At 37.7% G+C, this 18,920-nt stretch overlaps 1 protein-coding gene across 1 annotated transcript in view; it reads right to left on the bottom strand.

Annotated features, from left to right (window-relative positions):
* The window catches only part of LOC124787684 (baculoviral IAP repeat-containing protein 6), a 329,612-nt gene that overhangs the window by 304,543 nt on the left and 6,149 nt on the right, over nucleotides 1–18,920 (bottom strand). Inside the window, exons 6-8 of the mRNA XM_047254541.1 lie at nucleotides 14,907–15,035; nucleotides 9,493–9,715; nucleotides 3,277–3,442 (exon numbers count right to left, since the gene is read on the bottom strand). Coding sequence (XP_047110497.1) covers nucleotides 3,277–3,442; nucleotides 9,493–9,715; nucleotides 14,907–15,035 — 518 coding nt within the window. The remainder of the gene's footprint in view (nucleotides 1–3,276; nucleotides 3,443–9,492; nucleotides 9,716–14,906; nucleotides 15,036–18,920) is intronic.

Below are 18,920 nucleotides of genomic sequence, written 5' to 3'. Positions count from 1 at the left end.
CAATTCAGGGTCCTGTTGGTGGGATGTATTTCAAATTTGCAGCTTTCAGCACAATCACTTTTGTATCACAGAGCATAGTCTTCTTTAGCTGACAATGAGAAGCATTTGACATATCAGAAATGAAGGCCCTGAGTCAACTAGTGCCTAGACAAGTTGGCTGTCAATAATGACATCAATTATGACATTATCCAACATTTTGGATTTGCACCCACGGCAGCTTCACTTCCACAGATGCTTGGCTTGCTTAATTTTCCTGAATTTGGGGGATAGTTAAGCAGCTGGTACCTCTGTACAGCAACAGGGAATGGCTATGACATGTTTGGGGGGGGGGGGGGGGTGACCTCATCCAGAGTACAGCGATAGGCTTCATCCCAAAGATTGCAGTTGACTGGCATGAATAGAATTATTGTGATGGTCGACATCTGGTGGTGTAGTAGTCACTGAACATTTGTCTTCTTTCTCTGCAGTAATACAGGGGTCCACAGTGGAAACACACTGGGCAGTTTGTTCTTTATATTCGAGAGGAGGAGTGCGGTGTACCTGCCAGGTTGTCGTTTGATGGTTGCGACATAATTGCAAGTCGGCCTAGTTCATTCTTCCTAGCACATTTGACGTATGGGAGAGGTTAGTGCTAAAGATTGATACACTACTTCTTAAACATTCTCTATTACCTACTGACTCAGTCGACAATTGTGGCTGCATTCTCTTGTTTACTATGTGGCATCATATACTGTATCTCTTCTCTTACCACCTGGCATATGAGAGGGATTAGGTCACGATAGATTTCCGCAACTCCCACAGGGACCACATATGGGAGTCAATCTTACTTCTTACATCTGACTCAATTCTGATACATTTCCTCTACACACCGACACTGTAAGTTTCTCTGTTGTTTTGACATACTTTACCAGAAGAGCTTGGTACATGTCTTCCGTGACCCCTTTAGCGAAGGGTGAGTTTTTGTTAACTTCTATTACATTTGAATTCACGATGGGGATGAAAGGACATTATGTATTTAAGTCTATGTCATTTCCTCATGGTACTGGGTTCTGTTCTTTAATTGTTCTGTCTTCTGGTAAAACGACTTTGCTGACTGTTAACAAATCTTTCCTTCAGTTTAGTCTGAAATTTGTCACAGCTACCATGCTGCTCTTCACTGTTCTCAAATCACAGCTGGGCTTTGCCCTGCAAGTAAAAATATCAATTTACCAAGTACATCTTGTCATCACACCTACTGTATTTCGCAAATTGGCCAAATCTTTTCAGCCATTTCACTGGATACTGACCAGCATCTCGAGAAACAATGAAGGCTGCCTGATGTGCAGCTGACTTTCTGCTGCTTTGGAATATCAATATCTGAATATACTGAATACACTGAACCTGGGAACGAAGTACTGTTTGTATTCCAGTTCCTGTCCGTGTAGACAAAGGCATTTTTGTTGCCTCTCTGGAGCCAAAATAATGATGATTTTTTGAAGTGTCCAACATATCCACCAAACAATGTCACATCATGAAACTTCCTGGCAGAGTAAAACTGCGTGCCCGCGGGCAAGTGCTACAGCACTTGCCCACTAAAGGCAAAAGTCCTGAGTTCAAGTCTCGGTCCAGCACACAGTTTTAATCTGCTAGGAAGTTTCATATCAGCGCACACTCCGCTCCAGAGTGAAAATTTCATTCTGCAATGTCACATCATAACCACAATCCAATCAAAATCTAAAAGCATGGTCATCAGTGAAGTACAACACTTAGCACTGAAAGCATGTTTTTATGAACACAAACGTACAATGAGAATAGAACTTAACTCTGTGGAAAGAGAGTGCTACTCCCTACACTAACATCAAATATTCCATGATATAAATACATTACAAATGTAAGAAATTTCAAGAACCTTTGAGAAATGATAAATACTGAATAACCAATAACTGCTTGTAACTGATTTGAACTAGCAACCAGCAGCACACCAGCCAGCAAAGCTAGCCACTACATCACACTGTAAGCAACCCAGGCAGAGGCAATTATTTTTTTTTAATCCATTGTATTATGCAAAAGCTGGTCATGGATTTAAATAAATCATAAATCTCTAATTGCAGCAATCTTTCATTAAAGTGTAACACACGAAAGTGTATCTGATGAAAATGTGATACACATGTAATACCAAGACCATACATTTCTTATCTCACTTATCTGCTTATTTGATAGTAGAACTGAAACTTTAAAAGGATTTAAAAAGCTGAATGAATCATCATTACAGAAATTGAGCAGATTTTGGCAGAAACATCTACTTAATCAGTTACAAAAAATAAAAGGTGTGTCACGCCCAACCAACAGGCCTTCCTGACTCTTTCCCAGTGCAGCAATTCTGTCATCATTAAACAATAAACTAGTAGTTGTAGACCACAGTACTACAGGGTATCTCTTCTTTCATTATGATCTACGACAGTTAGAGGGCTGTGGAATAAGTACAAAATACATGGCAGGTTGCACAATAGGTCTCAAGCAACATGAAACAATAGATGACAACAGCAATAAAATTAAAAAGGAGCTACCATTACTGTTTTAATTCACAGGAAAAAGGGTGAGTTAGGGATACTCACTACACACCAAGACAGTTCTACAGTCATCGAACTTCAGCTAATTATATAATTAATAAATGAAATATGGAAAACTATAAAGTACAATCTTTTAAGATTTAAAGCCAGTAAACTAGAAACTCCCCTTCATTCAGTGTCATAAAAATGTGGCAAATAATACGATGCATAGCTAGATGTTTACTTACTGCAGAAAAATTTGCAAAATACTTAAAGAAATACTGTCATGCTTCAACTATAACCAAACCAGTAGAATTCATCTGAACATTGTTCTCCATCTTTTAAACAACCAACATGTTTCACATTAAGATCACTTCATGCATATACATTATGTGGAACCATATTAGGTTAGTCTCGAATTATTCTATGAAATAGGCAATGATATATACTACTCACTCCAATCTACTAATTATCCATGACAACAACAAACATCGAATGGAAAATATTATTTAAAAATCCTGTGTAATTATATTATTATTATTACACGGAAATTACAAGAATGGTGAAAAAGGAAGCTGCTCCCCCCACCCATCCACTCAATACATTCAGCTGCAAGTTGGTGTTTGCTTACCCTGATGTTTTGTTCATTACTTACAAAGTGGTCAGTCTAACCAGTAATATTTGAGAAAGGATGGCCATATAAACATGTACCTCTAAAATAAATAAATGAATAAACAGTGTTCATTACCAATAGTCATGTCTGTCATTGGTATTTCCACATCACTCCTACTTGCTCCTTCCTTTGGTTTTTCTGACCAGGCCTCTCTACATTTTAAGTCAGTACAGCTAATTGTTTCACCACAGCTTCTCATAATTACAGGTTCTGATAATGAGATGTAAAACACCGCTTCTTTCTGGAAAAGAAGTGCAAAACAGTAACATTACAATTACATGAAGAGTAACTCATATTTCATACAGGTAAAATCTATGAAAGGACATGCAGGCATCTTTTATGGTTCAATCAAATACTGAAATTTCTTCAACATCCCTAGAGTAGTAAGTTGTAGGACCAACATACAAATGTTAACTAAAGATTTAAATTGAATGAAAGGTTTACATAAAATTATGTTAAAAATTGTGAGTGCTATAATTCAATATACAAGGCGAATCTGAACTCTAACAAAATTTCAGATATATTTTCTGAGTATTTTGCTATAAAGAACCCAAGATCTCTGGCGGTTTATTACAAGGTAATAATGTAATTAGAATGTATTCAGTTTGTTACCCTAATTACTCCTGTTTCTGTGAAAATTCTTTCATAAGAGTAAAAAAAACTTGTAATATGCAATCAACAAATGGTAAAACACAAACAAAGGGTAATACAACAACTTTCAGGCAAAACAAACAAGGTACAGAATGAAACCATACTGAGTGCAAACATGAAAGCAAAGAATAAAGTGGACAATATAGCTGTCAACAGAAAATTGCATAAGGAACAAAACAAGTTCGTTTCCATATAAGACACACAGTGCATACTGTCAATATTCACACTGGTTGTGAAGATATTTTCAAGGGAATACAGATACAAATATAAATGAGGCTATCAGCACAATAGTGGCCTAACCCACATTTTTGGAAAAAAATGAGATATTCACACAAAACATCACTTTATGCCCTACCATTAGATCCTACAATTACCGGACATGTATTCAGATACCACGTACAATGTGACAGCGTCAGATTTTGCTTATGCACCATGCAGTGTCATACGAAATGGGGCGCAATAATGGCCTATGCCACATAGGCCATTATTGCGCCATGTATGCACAGCGAGCAGGCCCGTGGGACAGCGTACCGTACGTCATACAGCATGTGATGGCTGACGGAGGACACAGCTACAGTATAGACTCACAGTATTGTGGTCAACACACTGCTGAACGGTCATTAGTGTGTGTGTGTGTGTGTGTACTACAATATGACATGTGCAGTAGCCCTGGTAACGATGTCGAAGCTGCATTGCAAGGTAAGGATTTGATGTGGACACCGGTGCAGATAAGGAACATTTCCATTTCAGACCTATTAGGATCGGACACTATTACCGATGCCTCAGACGTCGAACGTGCACCTGGCCGATTCAGCCAGCATGCAAGTGGTACAGCAGATGAGTTATGCATGATGTCAGCAGAACTCAATCTACCTGGTACATCGAAGGATACCACACCCACTACGTCAACCGTGGACGTATCGGAGGGGGAGCATAGTACTGACACCGTAATTGCACCGAAACAAGGAAGAAAACGGGTCCGGAATGCACACCTGAGGCCCAGTTCATTCGAAAAGAAAAGTGATTTAAAGGGGAAGAATACATTACTGTGAAAGGAAATGTAGTGCCAAGGAAATGTCCTACACTCTAAGCGTGCACGTGTCAGAAGGAATGTGGTCGGCATTTTTCACCTGAACCCCACCAACATCTATTTGACTCATTCTATGCATTAGGTAGTTTCGACTTCCAGTCAGCATATATTTTTGCTATGGTGAAGGTAGTCCTTATGGAACACACATATTCCAATGGTACTACAGAGTCGTGACAAGTAATAACACGCCTACACCATTTCCAGAGTGAAGAGGGCGTGGACGTGAAGGTGTGTAAAATGTTCTTTGCAAACATTTTGCAGATATCAGACAGTAGGATTACACATGTTCTTTCGCACAAAGTGCAGCACCAGACCCCACTCATCAATAAGCGAGGCACATGCCCCGCTAAGAACAAAACACCTACAGCAAAGACAGTTATGGTAGAGAGCTTCATAAAACGGTTTCCAGCATATCTGAGCCATTACGCACGAATGAATGAAACAGTGGATCAGAAGTATTTGTCACCAGACTTGAGGATGGGGAAGTTATACCATTTATATAAATCCAAGCACAATGATCTGGTCTCGTACTACATGTTTGGTCAGATAATTAATACAAGATTTGAACTGTCCTTTCATCCCCCTGTAAGTGATTCCTGCCGTAAATGTGACCTCTATAACATCAAACATGCTGCAGTCGACACCGCAGAAGAGAAGGGTAAATGGGAATGTGAAAGAGAGTAAGATCAACAAAAGGCCAAGAGCGCGCGACGGAAACGCATTGCGATGCAGCAAAAGGGAGGCATCAGGACAACGATATGACTGTGATTGCCTTTGATTTGATGAGGATTTCACCGACACCGGTACTTACGACAGGTATCTGTTACGACAAGCAGCAATTGTGGACATACTGCCTTGGAATACACGACCTATGTACCAAGAAAGCTACCATGTATGTACAGAGTGAGGGCAAAGCATCCCGAGGACCGCAAGAATTGGATCGTGACTCACGCATTACATTAAACATAACATCCAAACAAAGCGTCTGATTATGTACTCGGATCAATCTGGCACGAAAATCGGAATATAAAAATGGCTTTACTGTGTCAATTCATGGTTCTCCACGCAGACTTCTCACTGGAAGTAATCCACCACAAATTCCTAGTCAGTGGGCATTCATACCTACCATGTGACCAGAACTTCGGTATCATAGTTAAGAACAAGGAAATTTCACATATACACACACCCTCTGACTGGATGAATGTCATTATCACTGTACGAAAGCAAACCTTCACCAATATACCGATTACAAGGAATGATTTCACATCCACAGTATGTTTAGAGAGAAACATACATAACCATAAAATGTCGACACAAAATACCAGGGTGCAATGGTTCCATATTCAGTGGCTTCAGTATAAAGCATCCTCTCCTCATTTCATGTTTTATAAGTACTTCAATGAGACAGATGTCCCGTTTGCCGATGTCAGTTTTGCTAAACGAGGGTCGAAAGTAACTGAGACCCTGGACATACTATATCCCAATGGACACGCTATTAGCGTGATGAAAAGACTGATTTAATGACCTTGATGCAATTCATACCCCCCGGTGTACCACAGTTATTACCGTAACTTTAAGACATCTGCACAGCCTTGTGGCGACACCATACCTGTAAATGATGATACGGATGATGAACCATTAACATCTCATGTGTATCTTGTCCAATGTTTGAATACAGTGAGTAAAGCAATATCAGCCTCTTCCCTATGTTTTGTGTATTACAGTCAAGTGCACCGAAACAAAAGTGACCTAACCCACACAAAAAAATCAGTCTACAAACACTTTTATGGTTAACTCCACATATAGCCGATTACCAGACAACATACCACGTTATGTATACCACAATCATTGCTATACGCTGCAATCACTGCCTTACACATCAATTCTGCAAACGTCAATACCTTCCAGTGGCCATTCCCACAAACCAGTAATACTTAGAAAGTGTTGCTGAACAACCTCCGAAATATTGTTGGTGTATTTCTAGTTCACCTAGTAACAGCGCCACTAGCAAATCTGCATATCAATAAATTTATCAACTACACACAAAATTCAAGCTTTCGCAACAAACTGTTGCCTCATCAGGAAAGAGGGAAGGAGAGGGGAAGACGAAAGGAAGTGGGTTTTAAGGGAGAGGGTAAGGAGTCATTCCAATCCCGGGAGCGGAAAGACTTACCTTAGGGGGAAAAAAGGACAGGTATACACTCGCACACACGCACATATCCATCCACACATACAGACACAAGCAGACATATTTCGGTCTTTAAATATGTCTGCTTGTGTCTGTATGTGTGGATGGATATGTGCGTGTGTGCGAGTGTATACCTGTCCTTTTTTCCCCCTAAGGTAAGTCTTTCCGCTCCCGGGATTGGAATGACTCCTTACCCTCTCCCTTAAAACCCACTTCCTTTCGTCTTCCCCTCTCCTTCCCTCTTTCCTGATGAGGCAACAGTTTGTTGGGAAAGCTTGAATTTTGTGTGTATGTTTGTGTTTGTTTGTGTGTCTATCGACCTGCCAGCGCTTTTGTTCGGTAAGTCACCTCATCTTTGTTTTTATATATAATTTTTCCCACGTGGAATGTTTCCTTCCATTATAATTTATCAACTACATCCTACATGCTTTTCTACTGCAGTCTGTTTCTTTCTTAAGTTTTATTATTAGTGTATATTTTAATTTTTCCTTGGTTATTTCTTCATATCCCACCACTCCCCCTTCTTTAAGATTTATCTATCTTCTAGTCTCCGGCTGTACTTTTGTTATTTCCTACGAATCACCAGTAACCCCCCCCCCCCCAAATTGGTAAGACATTTTGCCCCAGTTTTAGATGTTAATCATTCTTACCAGCAAATTGTTTCAATGTGAATAGAGTATTTGACAGTTTTCTGGAAATCACCTTAAATGTTTAATTTTGATATTTTATGCTCATAACATGTTTCATTTTCTCTTGAATTTCTGTGTTTTTTTTTTATTCAAACAATTAGAAAGCCCGCTACAACATTCCATTTGAGTCACGTGATGCCTATAACATCACAGGCTAGCTTCTGCTCCTACTGTCATAAAGCTCATTCACAATGATATCTGTCTGTATACCATACCTCACCATCCTACAACTTTGTGTGTTGTAGGTCTGATACCTTTACCACTAGCAATGCTTTCCAAAAAAGTATTTGTGTGTACTCAAATTAAACGCATTTATTAACAGCTGTCCATTTCTCCAGCTAAAATTAATGCAAAGCTATATGTAGTACATTCCACCACTGAAACAACTGCACAATGATTTCTTGCTAACACTATTTTTGCATTCTGTGTAACACTTTTAAAAACTTTATGACCCTGAAACATAAAATCTTCTGCTTTGTAATCAAATGCATTATCCATTACACTACAGATCGTAACAACGTCCTTATCTCGGCTGGGTTGTCTTATAGAAGAGGAAATCAGCATTAAAATTTGCCAAGAATTTTATTGTGCTTTTGGTCATAGTTCATGACAGAGTCGGCAATCTAGGTATAAGATACAGATCCGGTTGCAAAAGATCTACAACTCTCACTATCTTGTCAAACAATGACTTTGAAAGCTATTGCATTTTCTTTCTTTTTTGTGTACCTATCGACAGCACAACACTTTTGCTTTTCAGTGAGTAGTCTCCTTTAAGCCAAACGTGTTCAACATTTACAACTTTTCAGAAACTTGATTGTCAATTTTCCTGTTTATTTCCTGTAGCAACTTTTCAATTGTTCTTACAAGAAATTCACACAGCTGAAAAATCTGGATTAACATAGGAATTTCACATCAGTGACCAGACCACTGGCCTACAGACACTCATCATACTCGACACATATCTTTACTATTCATGTCAACAGGAGAACAGAAGGCCAAATTCCTGTCCATGGCTCAAGCTAGTGCTTCATTGAACAAGATGAAAGCTTCTTGCCATTATCACGTTGCTGGGTGATCATGATGTGAGAAGTATGTTTAATCTTCTCCAATTCTCATAAGGCATGTATTACACGCATTGAGAAGTTCTCAAGTTCCCTAATACGCAAGTTCCCATCTCCCATCCCTAATACATACAACACATACAGCTATATAGTGTTGTGTGCCCTGTTTACAAAATATGAATGTTAATACTGAGTCATCGTGAAATTTTCGTGCTGTAAAAAGTGTTCCAAATTTAATGAAAGAAAAGTCTGCAAGCACCTGTTACCTTGTACAAGTATTATCTTTTCATGTGATCATATCAGGTGGTGTACTGATCTAGTTTGCAAATCTATTAGATTCTTTAAATGTGGTCATTAACATGCTACGTATCATCATACTGACATAACTTCAAGTGGGGAGGCTGGTACTTTTTTAAGAGTGCTGCCTTCTCAAACGTTAACAATTTACATATGGAACTTTCATCTCATTTATCATCTGTCTATAATTTCCTGATACAGTAGCTCCCTTCCATAAATAAGTTGATATTTTGGCCAATAGAGGCTTAGCTGTTACACATAAAGTTAAGGTGTCATAGCACAAAGATGAACACAAACTGTGTGCTGTGTTTGAACCTTAAGTTGACGGGTTGTATTCCAAATGGTTACAAGGCCATGGCATGTGGCAGTGGCAACCAAATCTGGCACTGAGGAAGTGCTGATGCAAACAACTTCTTCATCCCGGCTGTCTGCTACTGAAACAGCAGGAGCTGTTGCATACGTTACCGACAATGGCACATTTTGTGTATATTCGCCTTTGACAAAAGGACAGGATGGGGAATGCCGCTCATGTTCTGACCTGCAATAAATCAGAATAAAAAAAAAAAATTATGAATGAGAAAAATTCACAACCAAATCTCCAAAAAGCATCAATTATCCACTAACAAGCAGTACAGAATAAATCTCTTATCAGGAACAAAGTGTGATAAGAACAGATAAAATATTTATGCAGGTTGTAAATCATAACTGTTTGCAATGTACCACAGTGGTGTAGGAGTGTCAATTTTGAATTCCCAAAGGCAGAGACTTAACAATGCTTCTATATTTTTAACAGGAAGGATAGTTTAAGGCACTGTCAACATTTAGAACAACACAAACACAGAACTAGCCTTGATGGGAGACAGAAGGAGATGGCTGTAGAATCTTAAAATCACAGTATCTGCCTGAAACAATTTAGGGAAATCTAGATTATGACACTTACATGGGGATTTAAAATCTGCATCTTCTAAATATGAGTCCGTGTATCAAGTACTGTTCTACTTCGATCTGTGTTACATCACAAATTAGCAATAAGGGGAGTTAATAAATAGAAGACCATATAGTGTAAATAAACAACTGAGCAAAAGTAAAGCTAGGGTAGAACGAGTAAGTAAATTGAAATACCTTGGAGAAATTATACATCAGAATGGACTAGAAAAATTTGCAGTAGATGGAGGAGTCAACAAAATGGAGAGCGCATACGGTTTGACAACAAATACAGGATGTTTGAAAAAGTACTCCCTAGTTTTAATATGTCCTAGAATCTGTAAAAAGTCACATACACTATTCTAGTTTGTGGCGTTTGGCTCATCAACTCTCCAAGTTTGGCTCCCCTGCAGTTGGCAGGTCTGCTTGACCTTGAGACGGCACCAGTGCTATTGACTTTCTACACAGATATGATGATGATGATGTCAATTTTTTAAAAAAGATTCTCTTTTCTGATGAAGCTACATTTCTTGTCATTGGAACAGTTAGTCATCATAACTGCAGAATCCTGAGAGCAGAGTATCCACATGAAGTTATTCAGCATCAACACGACCCTCCCAAAGTTAATGTCTGGTGCGATTTTATGGAAAATGGTGTGAATGGTCCTTTAATTTTTTGTAGAAAAAACAATAAACAGGGACCTTTACTGTGACATGCTGACAGAGTATCTCTTTCCCCAAATGGACAATATTGAGGTGGGAAAGGGGCTTGTGTTTTTCCAGCAAGATGGCGTCCCACCTCATTGCAGTAACCATGTGCATGCGGCTCTCGACACTCGCTTCCCAGGATAGGCAGGGCTGGCCCAATACATTGGCCACCACAAAGCCCAGACTTAACCCCACTGGACTTTTTCTTTTGGTGCCACATAAAAAATGTTGTGTACAGTGAAAGATCAAACACATCAATCATTTGCGGGAAAGAATCATTGTGGCGGTTGGGACAGTTACACCTGAAATGTTGGTGAATATGTGGCGAGAAGTGGAATATTAATCGTATTAGGACAGCAACCAGCCACAAATTTACTTTGAGTTCCTTTATTCAAAGGAAACCATTACCGGTTTCGAATCGTTGCGATTCATCATCAGACGGTTACACGCGTGTAACACGATCAACATTTGTCTTCAAAAACAGCCACGGTCTCCAACATGTCATCATATGACAAAATTGCATCAAGTGGAATATTGTCTTGATGTGTGCAGGGCAACAAATGGATCCCACGCTGACGTCTACTAATATTAAACAAAACTTGAAGGAATTCTCTTTCATGATATGTACTCATTGATGTAATTTTTCATTAATTTCCCCATTAAATTTATACTTAAAACTAGGGCATTCTTTTTCAAAGACCCTGTATTTACAACAAGGAAAGCACATGTAGAAAAACAGAATTAAACACTCTACCACACTGATATGACATAATGTTAATATAGACGTTGATACCTAACAATGAACTATAAGCTGAACAGAACAGATGCCTTGGTTAGTAGGAAAGTGGATGGATCATTAGGGCATTCCATCTACTTTCACACACACACACACACACACACACACACACACACACACACTCTCTATAAAGCCGACATCGTGAACTAGCAGTCTCCAGAGGTGGACACTCATCTGAAGACGGCTGAACAGCTGCCAGTTGAAATACTGTGGTAAAAAGTTAACATGATCTGGCAGCAATCCCAAACCCTCATTTAATATTCTGTACACCGGGGAAAACTTCAAGATTCACAGAATATAAGTACTTGAAAGATGGATTATTAGAAAAATAATGGGTACAATATGAACTATAGGTGGCTGAAAAGTGAGAAGTAATGAGGAAATCTATAAAAATACAGAGAAAATATCAGAAGTAACTACAAGAAGATTAATCTGTTTTGAACACCTCTGCCTAATAAATGAGAACAGGCCAATGAAACAAATATTCCTGATTGGAACAAATATTTCTGTCTTTCTGGGAAAAGAAATCAAAAACAGCATGGACTACAGAAATAAGGAAAGAACTACAAAGAAACAACATCAAAGACTCAGAAATAACAAACATTTTTGAATAAAATACTATCCTCTGTTCATTGTAAGAATAAACCTCACATAAACATCACACTATGTATTATTCTGCATTTGTTGGAACCTCATAGGATTTTATTTCACGTGGAGCAGAAGCCAAGCTGTCCCGAGTACAGTCAAGTACGATAATGAGGATACGTTTCATGCATACATCGACTCAGCGATAATACGGGACAATAGCTTTACTGGTGCATATAACTTGGAAAGCACTGGCCAGCCACCTGGCCCAACTAAACTCTAATGATGTGAACAGTTGTAAAAAAGACACAAAAAGAGAGAAGCAGAGAACAATGTAGCCTTGAATATCATTTAATTTTTGAACAGAAGAAAATAATGGTGAAACTTAGGTGATGCGCTTCTTATGTGATCTGCTGGATAACGTAGCATGCATTCGATGTTAGCTAACATAGTAATGTAATTAAAATGAGATTGATGAGAATTCCTGTCTTTAACAAAGGTGTAATTTTTCTGCATGAGCTATGTGCAGCATAAAAATGCACTGCTGGAATTTCACCACGTAGTTCAATATTGAGGCCACTGAAGATGTTACGATCAGTCATCTGGCAACTTCCGAGCTTATCCCTTATCAGACTCTGACACATATCAGTGCTGCTACGTTGATAATGAGGCAATCAGCAATAGAATCTCAAGCCACCAAAAAGGCCACATTTCTCCCTCCTCTTTTATGATGTGCTGTTCTGCATTTCGCCATCACTTGGCAGTGATGTGTCACAAAGCTTTGTGCATCAGTTCCAGTAAGTTTGCCAGCTTAAATGTCTTGTGTTTTTTCGTGACAAATTCCTTAACATGGCTCCAGATCAGTTCTATTGGGTTCAGATTGCAGTATTATGGGGATGACTGTAAAAATGCACCATTTGTATAGTGTGCTCGATTCCGTGAAAATTATTGTTTTCCATGTTTCTATGACTGTTAGCACTCTGGCTCGTGAGAGACCACATTTGTCCTGTAAAACAATGGGCATATTCAGACAAAGAGTATCTGATTTTTCCATTTTTCTCCAAAAAATTGATTGTGTAATGTTTTTTAAACTTCAAAATCTTTAACACTTTTTTGTAATTTATCGATAATTAAGATGTGTATTTGCAATGAAAACCACAATTCTGCATGTGTTATATAATTAGAAACTAGAAGACATGCGGGGGGTGGGGGGGGGAGATGGTTAAGTATGAGTTAATTAACACTTATTTCATAAATTTCATATTTAAATGGTTTAGATATTCAAACCAAACAAAAAGAAATTATAGATCATGACAGGCTTCAAACCACCGCCCACCAGTCCACTCAATTATTAGCCCACGACGCTACCAATTACACAACAAATATAATTAAAATACCATCTTGTATATTGATTACATCCTGTTTCTCGATAAACGTCAAAGCTGATTTTTCTCTGTAATGTTGTGAAAAACATCAATAACAACTTGTCTCTAGCCATTAACAGTGTTCCAAGAAGCAGGAACCACTATTATCCATTTTCGCGTTACATATTAACAGAAGAACAATCAGAGCAAAAGTAGCGCTTACAGAGACCATGACTGTGTATGATTTTTTAAAGAAAAATTACATAGATAAAGTATGATTAAGAAAAACTTTGATGGCTGTCAATACATCAGGATGTCTTAAAGTTTCATTTACAGCGACACAGTAATAAGATAGCTAATACATAAGTTGGACCTACTTCCAAGAGCAGAACAACACCAGTGTATGAGAGTTGTGGCTGATGACCAATCATCACACTTGTGTTTGTTTACATTAGATTTATTCTTATGATGAACGGAGTATAAATTCACAAAGCTTTCAGTGCAGAAAAAATAAGAAATCAGGAACAGTATGGACTGAAGAAACAAAAAGACAAGATGGTGAGAAAAACAGTGAGTACTGGAAAAATAGGAAAGAACAACAAAGAAAGAAGAGTAATTTAAGCTGTTACCCAATCCTAGTTGGTCAAAATTAATATGAAAAAAATACAATAATAAGATAGATGAGGGACAGCACTTAAAATAAGAACGAAGGAATAATTCCAGCAACATAAAATAAAACACATTACTGAAATTACTGATTGGCTGAATCAGCCACTATCGACATTATCCCTAAAGAAATTTTAAGTAGCAAGCAAATTTTTTAACACATGCCTAAATTCTTTCTTGTTGACTAATTTAGACACAGATTTCAGTACGAACAATGGCTACATTTTGTAAGGAAGATAAAGTTAATCTGTTAAAATTTAGAATATTAAGTACAGCATACAATAAGCAGCTATCAATGGGAAAGAAAGCTACACACTGTAAAGTATTTCTTACTTACAAGCAAGTCATAACACACTCCATATAAACTACAAGTTGATATCCCATAAATAATTGCTTCAGCAATTACTACTTTTAGTGAATTACTTCCAACCAGATAACCTCCAATGTTGCACAATATAGCCCCTCAACAGTGAATTAATAAAGAGGAAAGCACAGTGAGTAGCCAAGAATATTTGTGCTAAACTTTTCAACACATTAATTTATGGTTGGATTTACAAGAGCATCTAAATTTCAGAGTAAGTTCACACAGGAAAAAAAAATATCCATGGTGGATTTGTGTGTATCATAAATGTAAGCAGCAGTGATAAAGCATATTCAAAATGTGAGACTGTAAATTATGTAACTCACCAGGGCTCATCCGTTGGCTCCCAACAAACAAGACAAACATTACATGTGAAACACATTGCTCGGTCATCACCAGTCGAATTTGGCTGATGGTAGAAGCCTGCTTGTGCCATCTGGTCAGGTAATGCCCATCTGCAAGAAATAAAATAAATTTTAATATTTACATGCAAACAGCTTTTTTTAAAAAAATTCTACAGCATAATGAAAGACAAATTCACAGATTCTCTTCATATCAAAAATGGAAAGAGGAAACATTTTAAATTATTAAAATTTGACTCTTTTAAAAACTGTTGTTACAAAAAAGTAACACTTTTATTAAAACCCATGAATGGAAAATAAACAACGCAACTCTATGCCATCACCGTGAAGAGAAAGAGAAAGGGGTCAACTGGACAACAGTATAGCCCCACATTTATGTTTTCCGAATTAACGTTTTCCTGCTGTTTACGACATTTTTTATCGCTCCCATCAAATTTTCTACATCCACAGTGTTAATTCACACCTGATTTTGTGCCAACATATTTCCAATTTTTCTGCAATTTACACTGTATGAATAAAGGTCCATGGCAAAAAAGAAAATTGACAAAAATGATGCTGGCACGATGTTGGCCATCAAGTAGTGTTTACAAACATTACATGATTAAGTTTCATGACATTGGGGAGGTTGAACCGTTAAACATACAAAAGTTCAAACAATTCGTCCCATATCTCCTGCGCAAATCGGGGTGGTGACCGGTGGGAGTAACTTTGTTCATTCAAAACTGCAAATAAAGATATCATGACCAATCACAACCATTTCTAAAACAGGAGCCTGTGCATGCACAGTTTTGTGATTGTTGTGATTGGTTGTCACACCTTTTTTGATCCACATATAGCCTGCTTCGTCATTTGGCCACTTGTAGTGCAAGTTCGCACTTTCATTCACTTTGCACTGTTCAAATGCTTTTGGTTTAAAAACCGCACCAATTAACTATTTTTTCATGCTGATCACAACGTCTTTCGAGAATTTATTCCCATTGTTGGGTGTAGCTTCTCTCTCTCTCTCTCTCTCTCTCTCTCTCTCTCCTTTTTTTTTTTTTGTAATGTTACACAAAAGAACAATGTGAGTGATAGTCTGCAAGTGTGTGGTTTTCTACTTAAATGAGGGGGCACAGCTCCTGATAACCTCAGAAAGACATATGTAGACACCACACAAAATAGTTACTTAAATATTTGCACTTGCCAATGAGAAAAAAATTCTAAAAACACGTCGAGCTATGCATGAAAAATACATAACTGGTGCAGTGTTTCACTACTATTTAAATAATAAATGACATCTTCAGGCTTTCCAAAAACATGTATTATGAGGTATGAAACAGAGTCAAACGTTTCTACTTCCCAGACAGTTATCAGTTCCCTTTACATCAGCGATGCTTATTAGATAATAAAGTAGTCATTGACAAGTATTTTATGCCAATTATGTACATATACATAAAGTGCAAAAATGCAAGGGGGTATCCTATACGTAACTTTTATGGCATAAAACGTAATTCCCCACATTTTATATTTTTCCGTATTTCACACCTTTTTTTTTAAGTCCCTCAAAAAGTGTAAAAGCAGGATTTCACTGTAATAGATGTCAGCTTTTTAAGATGATGTAATGATGTGACTTCTGATGTATATGTGTGCAAAAAGAAAATATTTTGTGTCTATTATATACTGAAATATAGGTTCGTGGTGAGGTGCTTATGTGTAGAGTAGCCCAGTCCCTAGGTTAGGTTGATAGCTAACAATTTACTTGCAAGTTAGCGAAACCTTGAATGCAAACAAAATCTTAGTTATGATAACATACTGGTCTAATGTATAGCCAGAGATCTAATTTAGCTCAAAAGGTGATCCTGGTGTGGTTGTATGTGGGCAAAAAGAAACAAGAATTCTGGCAAATCTCGCAAGTAGGAATACAAATAAATGACATTGCAGTAAAAGATCGCAGTACGTTACGTGCCGATAAAAGGTCTAATAAAATGCACATAATTTTTCCAGCTGAAATATCACAAACTCAGACGTGGAGGTAAACATCACACACAGATTCCACAACAACATAAAGGAACTGTAATGAAATACTTTCCCCAGCATTTTGGTGGGACTCCGTCAAATATAAATGGGACAAAGATAAATCTAACAATGCGGTTCGACAAAGTTAGTATTACAGAAGACAGGATTAAAAAACATGAACTCTGACCACAGAGCTGTGTATAAAACTATGTGAGGAAACTTGGCAATGAAAATGCATGTGGTCTTAATACACACCTATGTGATCTGTCTGGCTCAGTGCAACAGCCTCATTCTCTCATTTTCTGACTACTGGGCATGAGAGAACTAGTTACTTGTGCTAGAACTGGAATATTACAAAAATATTTACACACCTGAAGCCATATACAATCTTTTAGGTTAGACAAACAGCTCAATAGGTCCAATTACCGATTTAGTGTGCACGGAGTGTGAATATCTTGCTCACATTAATTAGTGAGAGGAACATTTGTTCTTGTCAATCAGACAAAAAGTGTATCGATAGTGCAAGAATTTCCAGTTTGTTAACATTAATAAATGCCTACATGGAAGCTATGTGAAATAAGAGGTGAACAGCAATGGATTATGAATTCTTAAATTCACGGATAAGTCATAAGATCAGCACTGGATCATGTGTTCCCACATTTCTTTACAATCCAGATAAACATTCCTCAAGGTCAGTTTCTCCAACTCTTCTCATTCTTCAGTAAATATTTTTTTAAGGAATTTGCAATCACACACACACACACACACACACACACACACACACACACACACACACACACACACCCTCAGATCTGAACAACAACTTCTAATTTCATTTTTACGTTGTTTATAAAATTGGAATCTATTACATGTGAGATATAAACAGAGCAGGGCATAAATAAATATAGGAATCAGTCCATCATCAATTAAGTGTATCACAAAACACTCAGAAAAATGAATACTACAATTGAAATGTAACTCCAGCAAACATTTAGGAGAATCAACAGGCTTAATTAGAGTCCTACCTGGAAGATGTGGTGGCAAACACAGCCTACACTTATTCAGACTCCATCGAAATCAATTCTTTGAAGACTACCATACACGAACTGGTACCTATGCTGAGCTATATAATTTGAATGGCTGTAACATCTATGCTCAAGTAGATGAAATTTTTGAACAATAACAATGGCTACTTGCAAAAAGGACATTCTGAAACAGTATGTGACACAATCCACACCAATCAAGTCATATTTTTTCGATAATGGGTTGATTTTAGTGATTACTTAGTTAAGGTAATTCAGCTGAACATAATGCAGAGTTGAGGAGCCGCGATGTGTGTGTACTGTGGTTGAACAAACATTACAAGAAAGTCCGGTCATAGATCTTGCAGACTGACGGTTCAAACTACCAGCAAAAGCGGACTGCTGAGCATAAATCCAGGAGTCAATATGCTGCTGCTTTTCTTCTTAAGACATTCTGCTGACTGTTTACATATCACATGAAACAATCCAAACAAATGCCAACCATTCAATGAAAGAAATTGGAAAATCACTTGAACCAGGACCAAATAAGGAAGACAAAACACTATTTTAAGATGATGATGAAAAATGTGGACACTGAGAAGTACTTCCATTGGAATACAGTTCACTCCTTCAACCCACAAAAAAAATTACAAATTACAGAGAAAAGAAAATAGCTAGTTGGAAAAATGTAGATTATTTTGTTTTAAGTTTTTCCCTCCTTCCAAACTGACATAATGCCATGGAACAAGACACTATATTAGATAATTAACTATACAGTAGTAGTAGTAGTAGTAGTAGTAGTAGTAGTAGTAGTAATGATGATAAAATAACAAAAACAATTTGTGTGTGTGTGTGTGTGTGTGTGTGTGTGTGTGTGTGTGTGTGTGTGTGTGCGCGCGCGCACGCTCGCACACATGCCTGACATTACTTTAGGGCCTTCTCAAATTATTTCCATTTTTTT

Source organism: Schistocerca piceifrons, chromosome 1 (assembly GCF_021461385.2).
Source record: "Schistocerca piceifrons isolate TAMUIC-IGC-003096 chromosome 1, iqSchPice1.1, whole genome shotgun sequence".
Classification (NCBI taxonomy): domain Eukaryota; kingdom Metazoa; phylum Arthropoda; class Insecta; order Orthoptera; family Acrididae; genus Schistocerca; species Schistocerca piceifrons.
This window is presented reverse-complemented; position numbering and strand designations above follow the sequence as displayed.